General features: G+C 36.7%; 1 protein-coding gene across 1 annotated transcript in view; it reads right to left on the minus strand.

Annotated features, from left to right (window-relative positions):
• Positions 1-6,992, minus strand: part of LOC140750584 (uncharacterized) — a 48,901-nt gene extending 41,909 nt beyond the window's left edge. Inside the window, exon 1 of the mRNA XM_073084226.1 lies at positions 5,801-6,992. Within this exon, the coding sequence (XP_072940327.1) occupies positions 5,801-6,595 (795 nt within the window). The 5' untranslated portion in view covers positions 6,596-6,992. The remainder of the gene's footprint in view (positions 1-5,800) is intronic.
• Between the last annotated feature and the right edge of the window lie 7,245 nt (positions 6,993-14,237).

Genomic DNA, 14,237 nt, shown 5'->3' on the forward strand with positions numbered 1-14,237 from the left:
CGAAGTTATGGATAAATAACTGAAATCACGAATAAACAAAAACTGCGACGCAATGTGCTGAGATGAAATTTCGTACACCAAGGCGTCAGCCCTTTCAGATCGCAAAGATAAACAGTTTCTACACTCACAGCCCCACACTAGGATTCCCTGTGTCGTGGGTGCCATGGACACACACATAGACAAATACACAAACACCTAGACCCAGAAACAGAAATCTATATTCATCATTTAGATATATGTCTGGCCGGGGATCGAACCCGGAACCCTTTGCGCGTCAGACCGGTATGGTGACCGCTCCGCCACACGGATCGTCAGATATGTGAAGTCTATCAATAGGCACTCAGCCCGCGCGATAGACTATGGCCTAATCCTACTTATTCTGAGAGGAGGCCCGAGCCCAGCAGTGAGACAGCAATGGGTTGACGGCGACATCGTAAGATTTGCAATTTTGTGTTTTGACATTTAGCTGGGCTAGCACTACATTTATCTACTGACCAATGAGCTTCCGTGGGAGGGTATTTTCGAATGAACTATACTATTTTCGCATGAACCTAATCGAAAATTTTCTCGTTTAAAAAACATCTAATACGGGTCGACAGCTATGTAACTTACACCGCTCTACCAACTGGTATCACCCAGTTTCAAGCAGAACTCGTGAGAATATAACAAGGATTAGAACCAAGTGCATCCCAAAAATAAAACACTTATATGCAAGTCATAAACGTGCTAGGATCAGGCATAAATATGTTAAACGGTAACTGGTCTTGGGACCTCTCGCCTGAACTTGGTGCTCAGCCAAATGGGCCGCGTGAGTGTGGTATAAATCACTTCAAAAAACCTAGTATTCGTAAATGAAATTTGAAAATGTAGTGATAGTGGAATTTGGTTTCTATTGATCTATTTGAATCTCATCTGGTTTTAATGTATATGTATAATGGAGTAAGATGAAATAAAGTATTTTATGGTGAAGAGAAATATCATGGAGAATATTCAGTGCAAGACCGTGTTTTCGTGTTTTTTTTAATAATATTGAAGTAACGAAGTCAAACGAGCGTTAATCTGATTGTTTGTGTCTACTGCCGCTCATGGACATCTGTAATCTACTTCTGTTGAGAATAGATTCCTAAATGAGGTTGGTCACAGATTGCTACATCTGAGGACAAGAAGGACAAAAATAGAAGCGTATTGGATAAGTATGCCTAACTTATCACACCTTTGAAACCAGAACATAGCAACGCTTAACTGCTGTTATTAGGTAGAAATAGATGTGATGATGGGCCACCAGATTCGAACCTCAAAGTGTTATTGAAACACGGCGTGTTAGTATATTACGCTTACAGCGCTAGCAGATTGATTCGCGACAAGACCGCCTATTGCGTACGACGTTCCTATATAATTGTTTATTATTGTTAAGTTCTATCGGGTAAGAACGGGTGATCAAAGTGCACTCATGATTGTAAAATGATCACTCAGATGATCAAAGTGGAATAGATCTAAAAAAATACTCTATCTATCTCATAGATAGAGTATTTTTTATTATACTACGTTATACTACGTCAGTAGGATAATATATCTATGATCTATCTAATTCGGCGTTTGTTTTTGGATAACCATCCATATTTAGCACAGACCGTGGGTACAAAACAAATACAGGTCTGCGATATTTAGTGACACAAATCCACAACTATACTTGTAGCTATGTTTATTGAATACGGGAAGACATCAAAACGCATGTCACTTACAATGACATAAACCAAACATGAGACAGGAATATCATAATGGAATGCTATCATGTTTAATATTAAATCATTCCCCACGAATGTAATGAAATGTATCGTTACATAAACATATGCGCTTGTATGTGTAGATGTCATAAAGAGCTTTGATTGTGTGCATGACTGACAACTAAAGGGATACATTTATGTTATAGGGCGGATATTGACAAGATTTTTACACAAAATCCTTCGTACGTTTTCTCACTGACACTATCTCGAATCGATTGACGATATTTTAGAACAATTTATTACCGATTGGTAACAAGTCGTAAATGAGACGTCTCCTCCCATTAGATACGTTGTATCTATAACAAACTGTACCCTTACCATGAGTTTTTACGTTTTGACAAATATGACTGTTTTGGTATTTGTTTACGTATTTGCCCATGCAAATTTCAATCAGTGCCCCTAGCGGATTGTATCATAACTATAGTCTAGTTAGAACTATTGTCTCAGTAACGTAACATTAAATGTCTTTATTGACAAAATAGCGCTTTATGTTTTGTCTCTCTTTTTTACGAACAAGTGAGGCAGACAAAAATACTTTAGCACTTACTTATTGTTACGTTTACTCAGTCTACTGAAGCAAACGGAACAGAATAATGGATTGAGTAAACGTAACGTAAAATTGTGGAATATTCTAAAAACTCATGGTAAGGGTACTGTTCTGTTTCTGTCACAGTTTTAGATGATGACTGATGAATTTTGGACCTAGACCTTCACAATTTTAATGTATCGCACTAACTAAACCAGCTGTCTGGCCAGTAGCCAAATAAGCAGTCAGAAAATATTATATTTTATGTATATTCTTAAAATCTTAATTCCAGCACTTGTTGCAGTGTGACATTGCCAATGACTACTCTAAGGCGTCGGCCACATAGAGACGACGTAAGGCATCTACACTGCATGAATAAAACGAGGCGCTTAAATACTACCAATACAAACATTCAGAAGGAACATACACCTTTCATATTGCAAAACTACTTGGTCTACTTAGTAATCATCACACAAAAACTGTATGTACCTATGTGATTCATTTCATGAATGCACATCCTATGGAAGATTTTCTGTGTTAAAATGTGACTTTTGCCACCAAAAGAAACTATGAAATGAACTCAAAGGCTATTCCTATAAGACAGAACAATCAAACTACACAATCCTGCCTTTTTTATCCATCAACGAAAAAAGAGAAGTTTCTTAATTCGGCTGTATTTTTTTCTTTTGATGCTACCACCTTACAATAAACAAACACACGACTAAGTAAAAGTATTATAAATCAATAATACAGGAACAGGTTGTCGCCTCATGTCGCCTCGGTATTATTTCACACAGCAATGTGACAGGCTGTCCTCGCCTCCCGTCGCCTCCGTGTGCACCAAAGGTTCGGGGAGATAAGGCAACATGGTCCCCGACACCCAATGCTATGTAAGTGATAAATTGCTCTCCGCTACGCAAATTCGAGGGGAGAATCGTAACGCAATCAGTTTTACGCGAGGCTCAGATAGGTGTCTGCATTCGTAATGCTGGTAGGACATTGTCTTCTAGTAGACAAATCGCCTCGCAGGGCTGATAAATTGCCTCTGACGTCGCGATTTGTATCATAAGATGTTCTTCCGGAAATTATTTTTAAAGTAACGGTTTTCTTTTATATCGTTAGAGTAGGGATCGAGTTTGTCACTGCCGTTCATGAACTGTGACGTATGTATCAGCGGACTGTGACGTATGTGAACTCCATATAGAAAATGTTCTTCCTGAATATAACAGCATTGTCATATCTAAAGACTAATATAGTCGCCTTATATTTTAGTCAGCCAGCATCCTCATCATTTCAACGAGACGTAGAGCTGCTTCACGCTAGAAATGGGTGTGGCTCTACGTTAGAAGTTATCTACTGCGAGGGTCAGAATGGTACCCTTGTCCATAGACGACCCGCGTGGCGGAGTGGTCACCATACCAGTCTAACGAGCAGAGGGTCCCAGGTTCGATCCCCTCCCAGACATATATCTAAATGATGAATTTAGGTTTCTATTTGTGTCTGTGTGTCCATAGAACCCACGATACAGTTCTTATTGTTCTGGTTCGATCTAATTTTCTGTTATTTTTGTGATTTTTTGTTAATAGGACCAGATAATTCGAATTACACTGTGCTTATACTGTGGATGTTCCGGTCCGAATTAGTAGACAAAAAAAAAGTAGATTAATTTTATCTTAATTTGCTTGGCTAACTTTATCTCATGTTTGTCTTAAGATAACTGGTAATATTTAACGATTGTTAAAAATCTCTAATATAGGCTAATATTTAATATGCCGCCGTTCACTGATCAGGGAGATTAATGAAATATTGTTACTGTGGTCATCCAACAAAGTACTGACAAATGTTAATTAAATTGATGCGCTTGCAAGTCACAACTTACTTATTTTACTTAAAATTTAAGATTATGATTAGCTTACATTGCATTTAATTTATTTTAGTATTGTAAAAATAAATAGCACATAAAATGGTACTCATTTTATGCATTTAAGAATTTGCAAATAAATGTTAAGAGACTTTTTAAAATTCAATATAAATGGGTATTCAAAAAAGCTATGAGCGCTTGATATATTGGCATTAAATCATAATTATTAAATAAAATATTATCATTTAAATAAATCACTTGCATAAATGTCATTAAGTTGTACGTATACGTACATAAACGTATATATAAGTGTAGATACATAATTATGTGTATCTCCATAGCAGTAGATTGGTAATAAGTGCTACACACAAAAGTGTACACTAAGATGTGGACAGATAGATTAGGATTAAAAAGTTCTACATAAGTAAATTTAGAAATGACCCTGGATAAAATCTAATACTCTTTCTACAAAAAACTAGTAGGTATAGTAACGCACATACACACATCGATCGCTGAAAGTCTCGCACATTAGAACAAAATAAAATAAACCATATAATACATGTAATGATCAAATCAAATCAAATTTATTTGTAAAATGGTGGGTTGCATCGAAAGCCCGGTTAAGGTTTGCGTTAAAGTTAAATATAACAGTAACTTTGAAGGTAGCGATGAAATGTAAGAATTCTGTGCTGCGCCAATTGATTTGTCATTTGTGTCGCTGTCACCGCAATTTTTAGTCGAAATTGACAGATAGGGAAGTTGACAAATAGAATAACTTTAACCGATGGAAATCGAGCGGTTAAAGTTTAGTACATATACATTGTAACAGTAAATTCTATGAATTTTGTCATCACTGACGCAACGCAACGTATGATCCATTTTAATTTATCTTTAAAAATATATTCAGATACCAGATACCAGAAGTCCAGGTTGCCTTTTGAAAGGCAAATCAACTTGCCTACCGCCAATCCTTTTCTGCTGTATCATGCTATCATTGAACACGAGGAAGTAATTTATCTGCGTTACCAAAATAACTAGTCCTATTACTTCCACTGTAACATATATTGTAATAGAAGTAGATAGGACACGCCTTTCTGATAACTTGCTCGTATTATCTATTCTTTTTTTGATGTAGAAAACGAGCATACAGTCCGAATCATGGTAAATGGCGGCTGCTGCCCAAGAACATCTAATTAATTCTAAGGACTATGTGTGAACAGGACAGATATGTCACCCTTACCGTACTTTTATTTCTTTTTTGTTTATATTTAACATAAGGTTTTCAAACTTATCTACCGTACAAACAAAAAAAAGATTTTTATCTGTCAGATTTCATTTTGAAATAAAAAAATGATTTTGGTAGGACATTTACGGAAAGAGAAAAGTATTTTAAAATCTAAATATTTTCACAAAAACCTGTCAGCAGAATGAAAAATGAAAAACATGAATCATGATTCGATAGGATTCTATTTTTAATTTCCTTTCGTTGTTTATACAACTATTTTGTATATACACACACATGATGTTTTGCAGGATAGGGTCTATCAATTTCATTCCCAAATACCCACAATCATATATCAGGAAGTAATAAATAATAAAGATAGAAATAAAAGAACATTCTGAACTTACTCGTTGTCTATCCTCTGAAATGGCCGGATCTTTAAGTCGTATGTATCCATAAATCAAACTGGTGAAATACAAGCAGTTTGATATGAAGAAGATGCCATAATAACCGATTTGCTGTAACAGGATCCCACTGAGCGACATTCCCAACGGTATACCTAGGGACATGCACAAATTAGCTACCCCTACTCTGAATGTCCTCATTTCTTTTGTCGTTACGTCACCAATGTAGCTGAATACACCAACGCAAACCGTAATCCATCCTCCGGTTAGCGACGGAAACAGGTCGGAGAGGGCCGTGACCTCCAACGGCAATTCGTAGAAGAAATATGTGTTCAGAATGAAACTCGTGCAACACAACACTTCCCCGACTATCGGCAGGAGGATACACGCCTTCCGCTTTCCTGTTTTATCACTCCATGATCCGACGAATAGCACCAATATACAGGGAAACGCCGTCTGAGCTATATTTTTCCACGCTTGGACAGATGCAGTCAATTTTTGCACCTCGGCTTCTTCCGTCGTATAGTTCTCCGTTTGCCGTCGGTTCAGCGCTGAACATACTTCGTCACTATAACCTAAGTTCACTCGACACGCTTTCTCCAAATTTAAGTTCTGTACTGCCAATCCTGAGAACACATTGGACATGATGTAGCAAGCTATGATCGGTTCCACCGTAATGTTTGATCTGATTTGCATTAACTTCTCCCGTACACCCGATCTCTTCGGCTTGGGTGGTTCCTTGATCGGTGTCTCCACTGTCGCGCCAGTCTTGTCCACCAAAACGCTGATACCGTTCATGGTTAGAGTTTAAACGTTTCTTCTAATTAGAACCACGAGCCGATCTACGGCGTTATAGTTATGTTGCTCAGTTCCATTGTACATACATTCATCTAATGTCATTTTGTTTATAAACACTTCCTATCCTGGTCCCATCTCCGCCCTATTAGCGTCTGAGCGACAAGTTCCTGGCGCTGACACTTGCACTGAACTCTCACGAGAATTATAAGGACACCAGTGTGTCACGGGTTGCAGAGAAGACTGAAGGATCTCGCCGTTGTCTTGAGTTGATTGAACGGATACGCGTTCGAGTGGTGTTATTTACCAATTGGCTGGACGTAGTGTCGGCTCAGAACGACGGAGCCCGCGGGACTGCGTGGACGGGAGTGATACAACCTTGCTCTAAGCAGACGTTTATCCCATTAGACCAATGCCTGGCGTATTGTGAAACAGTGGGACCGCGCTGCCATTAGTGCACGGTCAAGGTACGCTTTATGTGGGCGGTGTTAGTTCCCTTCCTACCTAATCCAGATCGTTTGCACGTCACCTACCTGATTTGAGTTGACTGCAAAGTGCGTTGTGCGAATGTCCTCACCGTTTGACCGGAATGTATTAGGCCCCGTTTGTACTTACATATAAACAATCAGCATTAATATTTTCCTATATAAGGGGTATTAACGTATTTATATATATCTAGCTTGACCTTGCAGACACAGACTATATCTGTCAAAATATTGGTATACAGTCTGTGTCTGCCACGATCTAGATATAAATAAACCCTTGAGATGTTCTTAAAATTACTACCTACTCGAAATATATTATGTAATTTTTCCAAAGTAAGCTACCATTGAATGCATTTTACTTATATTATAATAATTGTCGTTGTTATAAATCACATTTTACTCAGGCTAAGGCTAAATTACAGTTACAAAGAATATGATTATGAATTATAACCAAAATCAAAAATTATTTTTATCAATTACACTTAAATCAAACAAAAAAATGGGGTATGTTTATATTAGTACTTAAGTGTATGTTTATATTAGTCTAAAAATCTAGGCTAATTCTTTTTGACTAGATTATCATCACATACGGCCAATCGACATACAATGCTGGTTAGAAGCAGTATTAAACAGTTACAACAACTATCTGATCTGCATATAATAGTCACCAGATTTCAAGGTTACTTCGTACACTATATTGATTTTTTTATGATTAACATATTATTGTCCCATGGGCATTGCTAGGCATGCTGGGCATGGGTCTGCCCATAAACACACACTGATCAAGTGCGGATTAGATGACAAGGCATAATATAGTGTTGTTCACGATAGTGTTCTTAGCCATTACAAGCATAATTAAGTAAGATCAAGTAATGATTAATTTTTAATATGGACATTATTTATTGAATAATCAGATTTACGTGTCCAGAATTTGAACCTCGGATCTATTATATAATAGACCGACTCTCAGGTTATCACTGTTTTTTATTCCTTTAAAATCAGCAAATCTAAATGACATAATATATATCTGTTCTTGGTCTTCAAGTTTGTATTTTTGTCTTTGTGTATGTCCAAGATACTCATAACCTAGTAATAAATCTAACAAGTCTATATAATGTATTTAAAAGTTAAACTAAAACCTTAATGTAATGCAATATAGAACCAGTAATAAAACCTTCATTACAACGGAATAAAAAACATTCCGTCAACAAACTGGCCGTACTTTAAGCGAGAACGTCTTGATGTAGACAGCGGCATGCAATAAAGTGGCAGCGAGGAAACATTAGTCAATATGGATGGTTTCCTCGGCGGCCGCCAACACTATCGACTGAACTCCGAACTGAGTCCCACTTTATGGCAGCTCACTTTATTGCTGCTCTATAAAATACTGGTCTTTAGTTTCAAAAAAATAAAACAAAATTATTTTTTAAATTGTGTTTTTATTTTTTAAGTACAAATTGGGTTTCGTCTACGGCTCCACCAGCCAGTCTTTTTCAGTCTTATGACAGCAGTATCAAGTTTTGTAGTATAAAAGTGATTCATATACAAAACATTCCAACTTAGGAAGCAAAAACGTATCTGAGACAGCAGATAGTACTCCAAGCCCATTTTAGTGTGACGTCATCAAATCGAAATAAAAAACAATCTCAACAAACCGGCAGTACTTTAGCAGAAAACGTCTTGATGTAGACAGCGGCATGCAATAAAGTGGCAGCGAGGAAACATTAGTCAATATGGATGGTTTCCTCGGCGGCCGCCAACACTATCGACTGAACTCCGAACTGAGTCCCACTTTATGGCAGCTCACTTTATTGCTGCTCTATAAAATACTGGTCTTTAGTTTCAAAAAAATAAAACAAAATTATTTTTAAATTTGTTTCTTTTTTATGTTTTTATGTTACTTTATAGGTACGTATAATACAGAATCGACAGATAATAAGATCGAAGCAACTTGAAACCAAGAAACAACTTGAGACTCATAATATAATATACGCACCTCTTAGCGTTAACGATAATAATACCCAATCAAACGTCCATACATCACTCCGATACACAGAATATTGATCAGATATAACAGTTCATAACAGATATATTGTTCTGATTTATGACGCCATTAAAATCGTATAAAAATCACGCGTCTCTCTTTTTATTTTTATGGAAATCGTTCAGTTTATAACCCTTATCCGATTTATTCATTCTTATTTTAAATTTAACTATATCATAATGCTTTAAAAACTATTTTTTTTTGAAATAATACAAAGTCGACATATATCGAAGGTCGATAAAGATCGAAGCTGAAATAACCCGCAAACAACCTGAGGCGCACAATACTAGATACGCACCTCTTAGCGTAAAAGATAAAAACATGCACTCAAAACTCCATACATCATACCGATACACAGAATATGGATCAGATATAACAGTTCATAACAGATATAACAGTTTATCGTTCTGATTTATGACGCCATTAAAATCGTATAAAAATCACGCGTCTCTCTTTTTGTTTTTATGGAAATCGCTCGGTTTATAACATCACGTGGACCTTTTGAATAAATGTTTTAATATGGAGTTTTATTCGTCACGCATTATTTTCGACCGTAATATAAATCGGAAACAATGGTCGCCATTTTGGCATGTTTATCGTTATTTTTAAACGTCGATTAAAATATTATTATTGCTTCAATTTGTTTTTATGTTTGTATTTTTTATTTATTTTTATATTTCTGTATTTATGATAGCACTATGCGTAATACGAAATCTTGAACAATGTCCAGAAAGACAGATAAGGGTTACTGAATAACACACAAAATTTTACAAAATTTGATTTACAAATTTGGTTTACAAAATTTGATTAATCCTTCATTAGCATGGTAAATATAGATGGTTCACATTTCTTCCAATTTTCTTATGTGTTCATTATGTTCATTTCATTATGTGTTCTGTGATATCTTAAATAGTATGCAAAGACATTAACACATACATCTCATTCTATTTCCACTGCTCTATCTAAAATTTTGCTTTTTTTATTTTATACTCGATGGAAATGAAAATTATTAGTTAGATTAACTTTCTGTTCCTAGAAATATATCATTTATTAATGATTAAGTGTCAATCATTACTTTAATTACGAAATAAATTTAAGTTCCTGCGGTCTATCTAAAACTTCTTATATCTTCGTTACCATACTAGATAAGTAGCTATTGACTTCGAAGCAGGTATTCCGTTCACATCTGGACGTGCCACGGTTGTGAAGGAAGGCTGAACAACTAGTTTTATGTACAAAGTTCCCTGCGGGTAATAATGTTAAAAATAGGCCAAGTCGTGTAATAAAAGGGTATTTCACCGAACTACGTACGTGTTTTGGTTTCGCGTCCAAAAAATAACAATGGGCGAGCGCTCATAAGATGTCTGAACGTAATTCAGTTTTTCATGAACATGAGAAGGGTTCAACCCTTGGGAATGAATCTTCTTCATTGGGACGACACGACACGACGTCGACATTGACTCTACTATTCCAATTAATTTAAAATAATTTATTTGCTATGTGACAGATATAACATATGTGTACAATCGATCCTAACACATTAAGCTTACGTGTGTACACTTCACATATTATAAAGATGCCGATCCGTCGTGTCGTGTAGTGAGACATATAGTACAATTTCATGGAATGATGCCTCCATGTCGTTACCACTGCCGTGCCGCTGTCGTTTCGTCCCAATAAATAAGAATCCAACAGAAACTAAGGAAGCGGGTTTTATTTTACAGCATTAATAAACAAATGTCTGAGTTTTACTTTACAAAGTCGTCACTCATCAGGTTGAAGTCGGACTTGAGCTGTTTAATGTTTTTTCCAATGTACATACCTAAGTCCATCATAGTAGGTATACGTTACAAAAAATCTACAGCAAACTATTCATTAATTTCATTACATTAGTAGCATGTAGTATGATTCTAATGTAATGAATCTAATAAATAATTTGCTGTAGATTTTTTGTAACGTATACATTACATTAGTAGTATGTAGTATGCTACTAATGTAATGAAACTTATGAATAAAACAATATATTATTATTTTCGCACAAAAACATTTTCAAGTTTGAATATAAAGTTGTCTATTGGTTTTTAATAAAATTGTAGTTTGAGGTACCGGTATGTTCACTATTTACATAGTAGACGCACCCATCGAAAGCATGATATCTGGGATATCTACACTTACGAGAGCCATACCCAATGAAACAATAATTGCAGCCAGTAAGTATCTTCGTCGTCAACCGTTACTATCCCACTGCTGGGCACGGGTCTCCTCTCAAAGTGAGAGGTGTAGGGCATGGACCACAGCACTGGACAAATGTGAATTATAGCTTCACACATCCCCCATATTTTTTCGAATGTTTTCCTTCGCATGAGCAAGTAATACTCGTAATTCATTTCAAATATGCACATAACTTTAAAAAAAAATAGAGGTGCGTTCCAGGGATTTCAACCTGGAACCCGAGTAAATGGCCAAATACCCAAAACCACCAGGCTATCGCTGATTACATTAGATGCAGTAAGTATATGATTGGTACAACATTTTTCAATTTTATGGTTTCCTATACAATGTATTTTCAGTTAAGATCGGTTTCGATTTGAGGGTCAACATCATAAGCAATGTTTATGGCCACACAAATTAATGTTGCCCCTACCCTTAACTTACCCTTAACTTTTGATGGTCGTAACTAACCGTTTAGTGTATTGGACAATGGGGATTCGTTTTATAAACCCCTTGGATAATTCGGTGGAATCATTTTACACATTTTTTAAATGTTATATTACTTGTATATACCTTATCTTTTTCTCTTTATTATTATAATGAGGTTGAATGCGTGCACATATGGTACTTGACGCTGCTCTGTTCCGGTTTAGTTATTATTATTGAGGGAGATATACTTGCCCAAGGCATTCCAACTTCTCACGCGTCAACAGCAACACAAGCAAGGCATCTGTGGCAGACCTCAGGGAGGTCCTTAATCTTATCTGGGAATATCTCTTGATTGCAGATGTCCATGAGTGCCAGTTGCCACTTACCATCAGGACTGCATACTCGTTCACTCCTTTTTTATAATATAGGAGTAGCAGACGAGCATGCAGTCCACCTGATGGTAAGTGGCTACTGCCGCCCATGAACATCTATAATCAACCCCAGATAGGATTAGATATTCCTACCTGAGGTCGGCCAAAGATGCGCCGCTACCCCTGAGGACTAAGCTGGAACGCCTCGGAAAAGTATGTCTCCCTTACCACACCCTTCAAAACGGAACACAGCAGCGCCTAACACTGCTGTTATTAGGCAGATATAGGTTCGGCGGTGGTGCCGCCGGAGTCGAACCACAAAGGGTTCTACCACCTTCAAACTTAACTTACTTAAATATTAAATTAAAAAAAAGCTTTGATAACTGTCATTGCGTGTTCCAACAAAAGTACAAAAGGGCAGCAATTGCAAAGTTCTAATGTTTTTTGTTTGTAATCCCTCGAATGTGTCGATTGAGGTTGTACTGACCCCAAATCGAGGTCAACACTTTGTTATTGAATTTCGCAATTTATTAAACCGGCCTTATTAATAAAGTATTGTCGTATTTCTTAGTTAGTGGCTTGGATAACTTATTTTACTTATTTAGAGCCCGCCATTTTGTGGGGTGGTCAATTTATCATATTTATTTGGCGTATTTATCATAATATAATTGTAGTTAGCAATAGTGAGGCTTAGGAACATTGCTGTTAGGAATCAGCAGACACTAAATTTTGACCTAAAATTGAAATATTAGATTTGATATAAAAAAAAACATTTCAAATATTTAGCTATATATTTTCAGTAAAGGAGTGAATGCCGGCTGACTTTCATATAGCGACCAGTGGCTACTGCCGCCCATGGACATCTGTAATCAACCCCAGATAAAAGTAGTGTCTTACATGAGGTCGGCCACACATGCGTCGCTACCCCTGAACACTAAGTAGGAACGCCTCGGAAAAGTATATCTCCCTTACCACACCCTTCAAACCAGAACGCAGTAGCGCTTAACACTGCTATTATTAGGCAGAAGAGGTTTGGCGGTGATGCCGCCGGAATCGAACCACAACCCACCTTTATACCGTTAAATCCACAGGCCCAAGTAGCAAATAAACAAGCATCTAGTAAATTGTTTACGCATACACCAGCAACCGTTATTCCACTGCAACCACGATTCATCTTGCACCAGTTTCGTTAAAACTAGTTGATGCATGCATATTTCCAATATCGAAATGCACTGCATGGAACACTCAGGCAAATCAGTTATTGGATGTTTGTCGATACATTTTATGTATCAAATATTACGCAGTAAGCGGTTTCAGCTGAAAAGTTTATGCTTTCGTGGTTTAGAATTCATTGGCTTTGAAAGTAACTGGTCTATTCGGATTTTGGTAATATAGTCATTTCTTTGAAAGTACTTGTGACTGCGGGTTCTGTATAGGTTGTGCTTTAAATAAGAGTTACCTACTCTTGATTTTGTTTGTTTTGATTTAGTTTTTTAAACTCATAATATTTTCTATATTATTAAATGTGAGACCACTACCACTATATTTATTCCTTATAACAGAATGGTAAGTCGAAGCACACAAATCAAAAGTTTCAAGAAAATAGACTGTAATTATAATAGTCGTAGTTAGGAATGCTGTTTAGTTCTTCAAACTGATTCGTAGTGTGGGTGTGGGTTATTAAAAAATAAAAGAAATTATGTAACATCGTGGTATTTGTCACATAAGTCAGCGAAAAATCGCTTCCGAAGCTAAATACGGCCATACCCACTAAGGCGTGATAACAGTTACAGACAATACACGTTAAATAAAGTCAAACCAGCTTAACAGACAAACTAAATCCAGGCAAATTAGCCATCCTAGACTAGCGAATAGGTAAACACATTGAGCTGGAACATTAGAGCACTCAGCGCAGCGGGGCAGCTCCAATGGCTGTTTTATGCTGCTAGCGCCCTCAAGCAGATAAAATAAACACGTCGTTTCATTCCAACAGTATGTAGCACATCGAGTCTATATAGACAAAGTAAATTAAATGGCTGTGTGTACTGCGTATGTATGTATTACCGCTCAAGGTTATCTGTAATCAAACCCAGATAAGATTAGAT

The sequence above is a fragment of the Epargyreus clarus genome, unplaced genomic scaffold, assembly GCF_041222505.1.
Source record: "Epargyreus clarus isolate Ecla_fem2 unplaced genomic scaffold, WU_Ecla_fem_2.2 ptg000021l, whole genome shotgun sequence".
NCBI classification, from domain to species: Eukaryota; Metazoa; Arthropoda; class Insecta; order Lepidoptera; family Hesperiidae; genus Epargyreus; species Epargyreus clarus.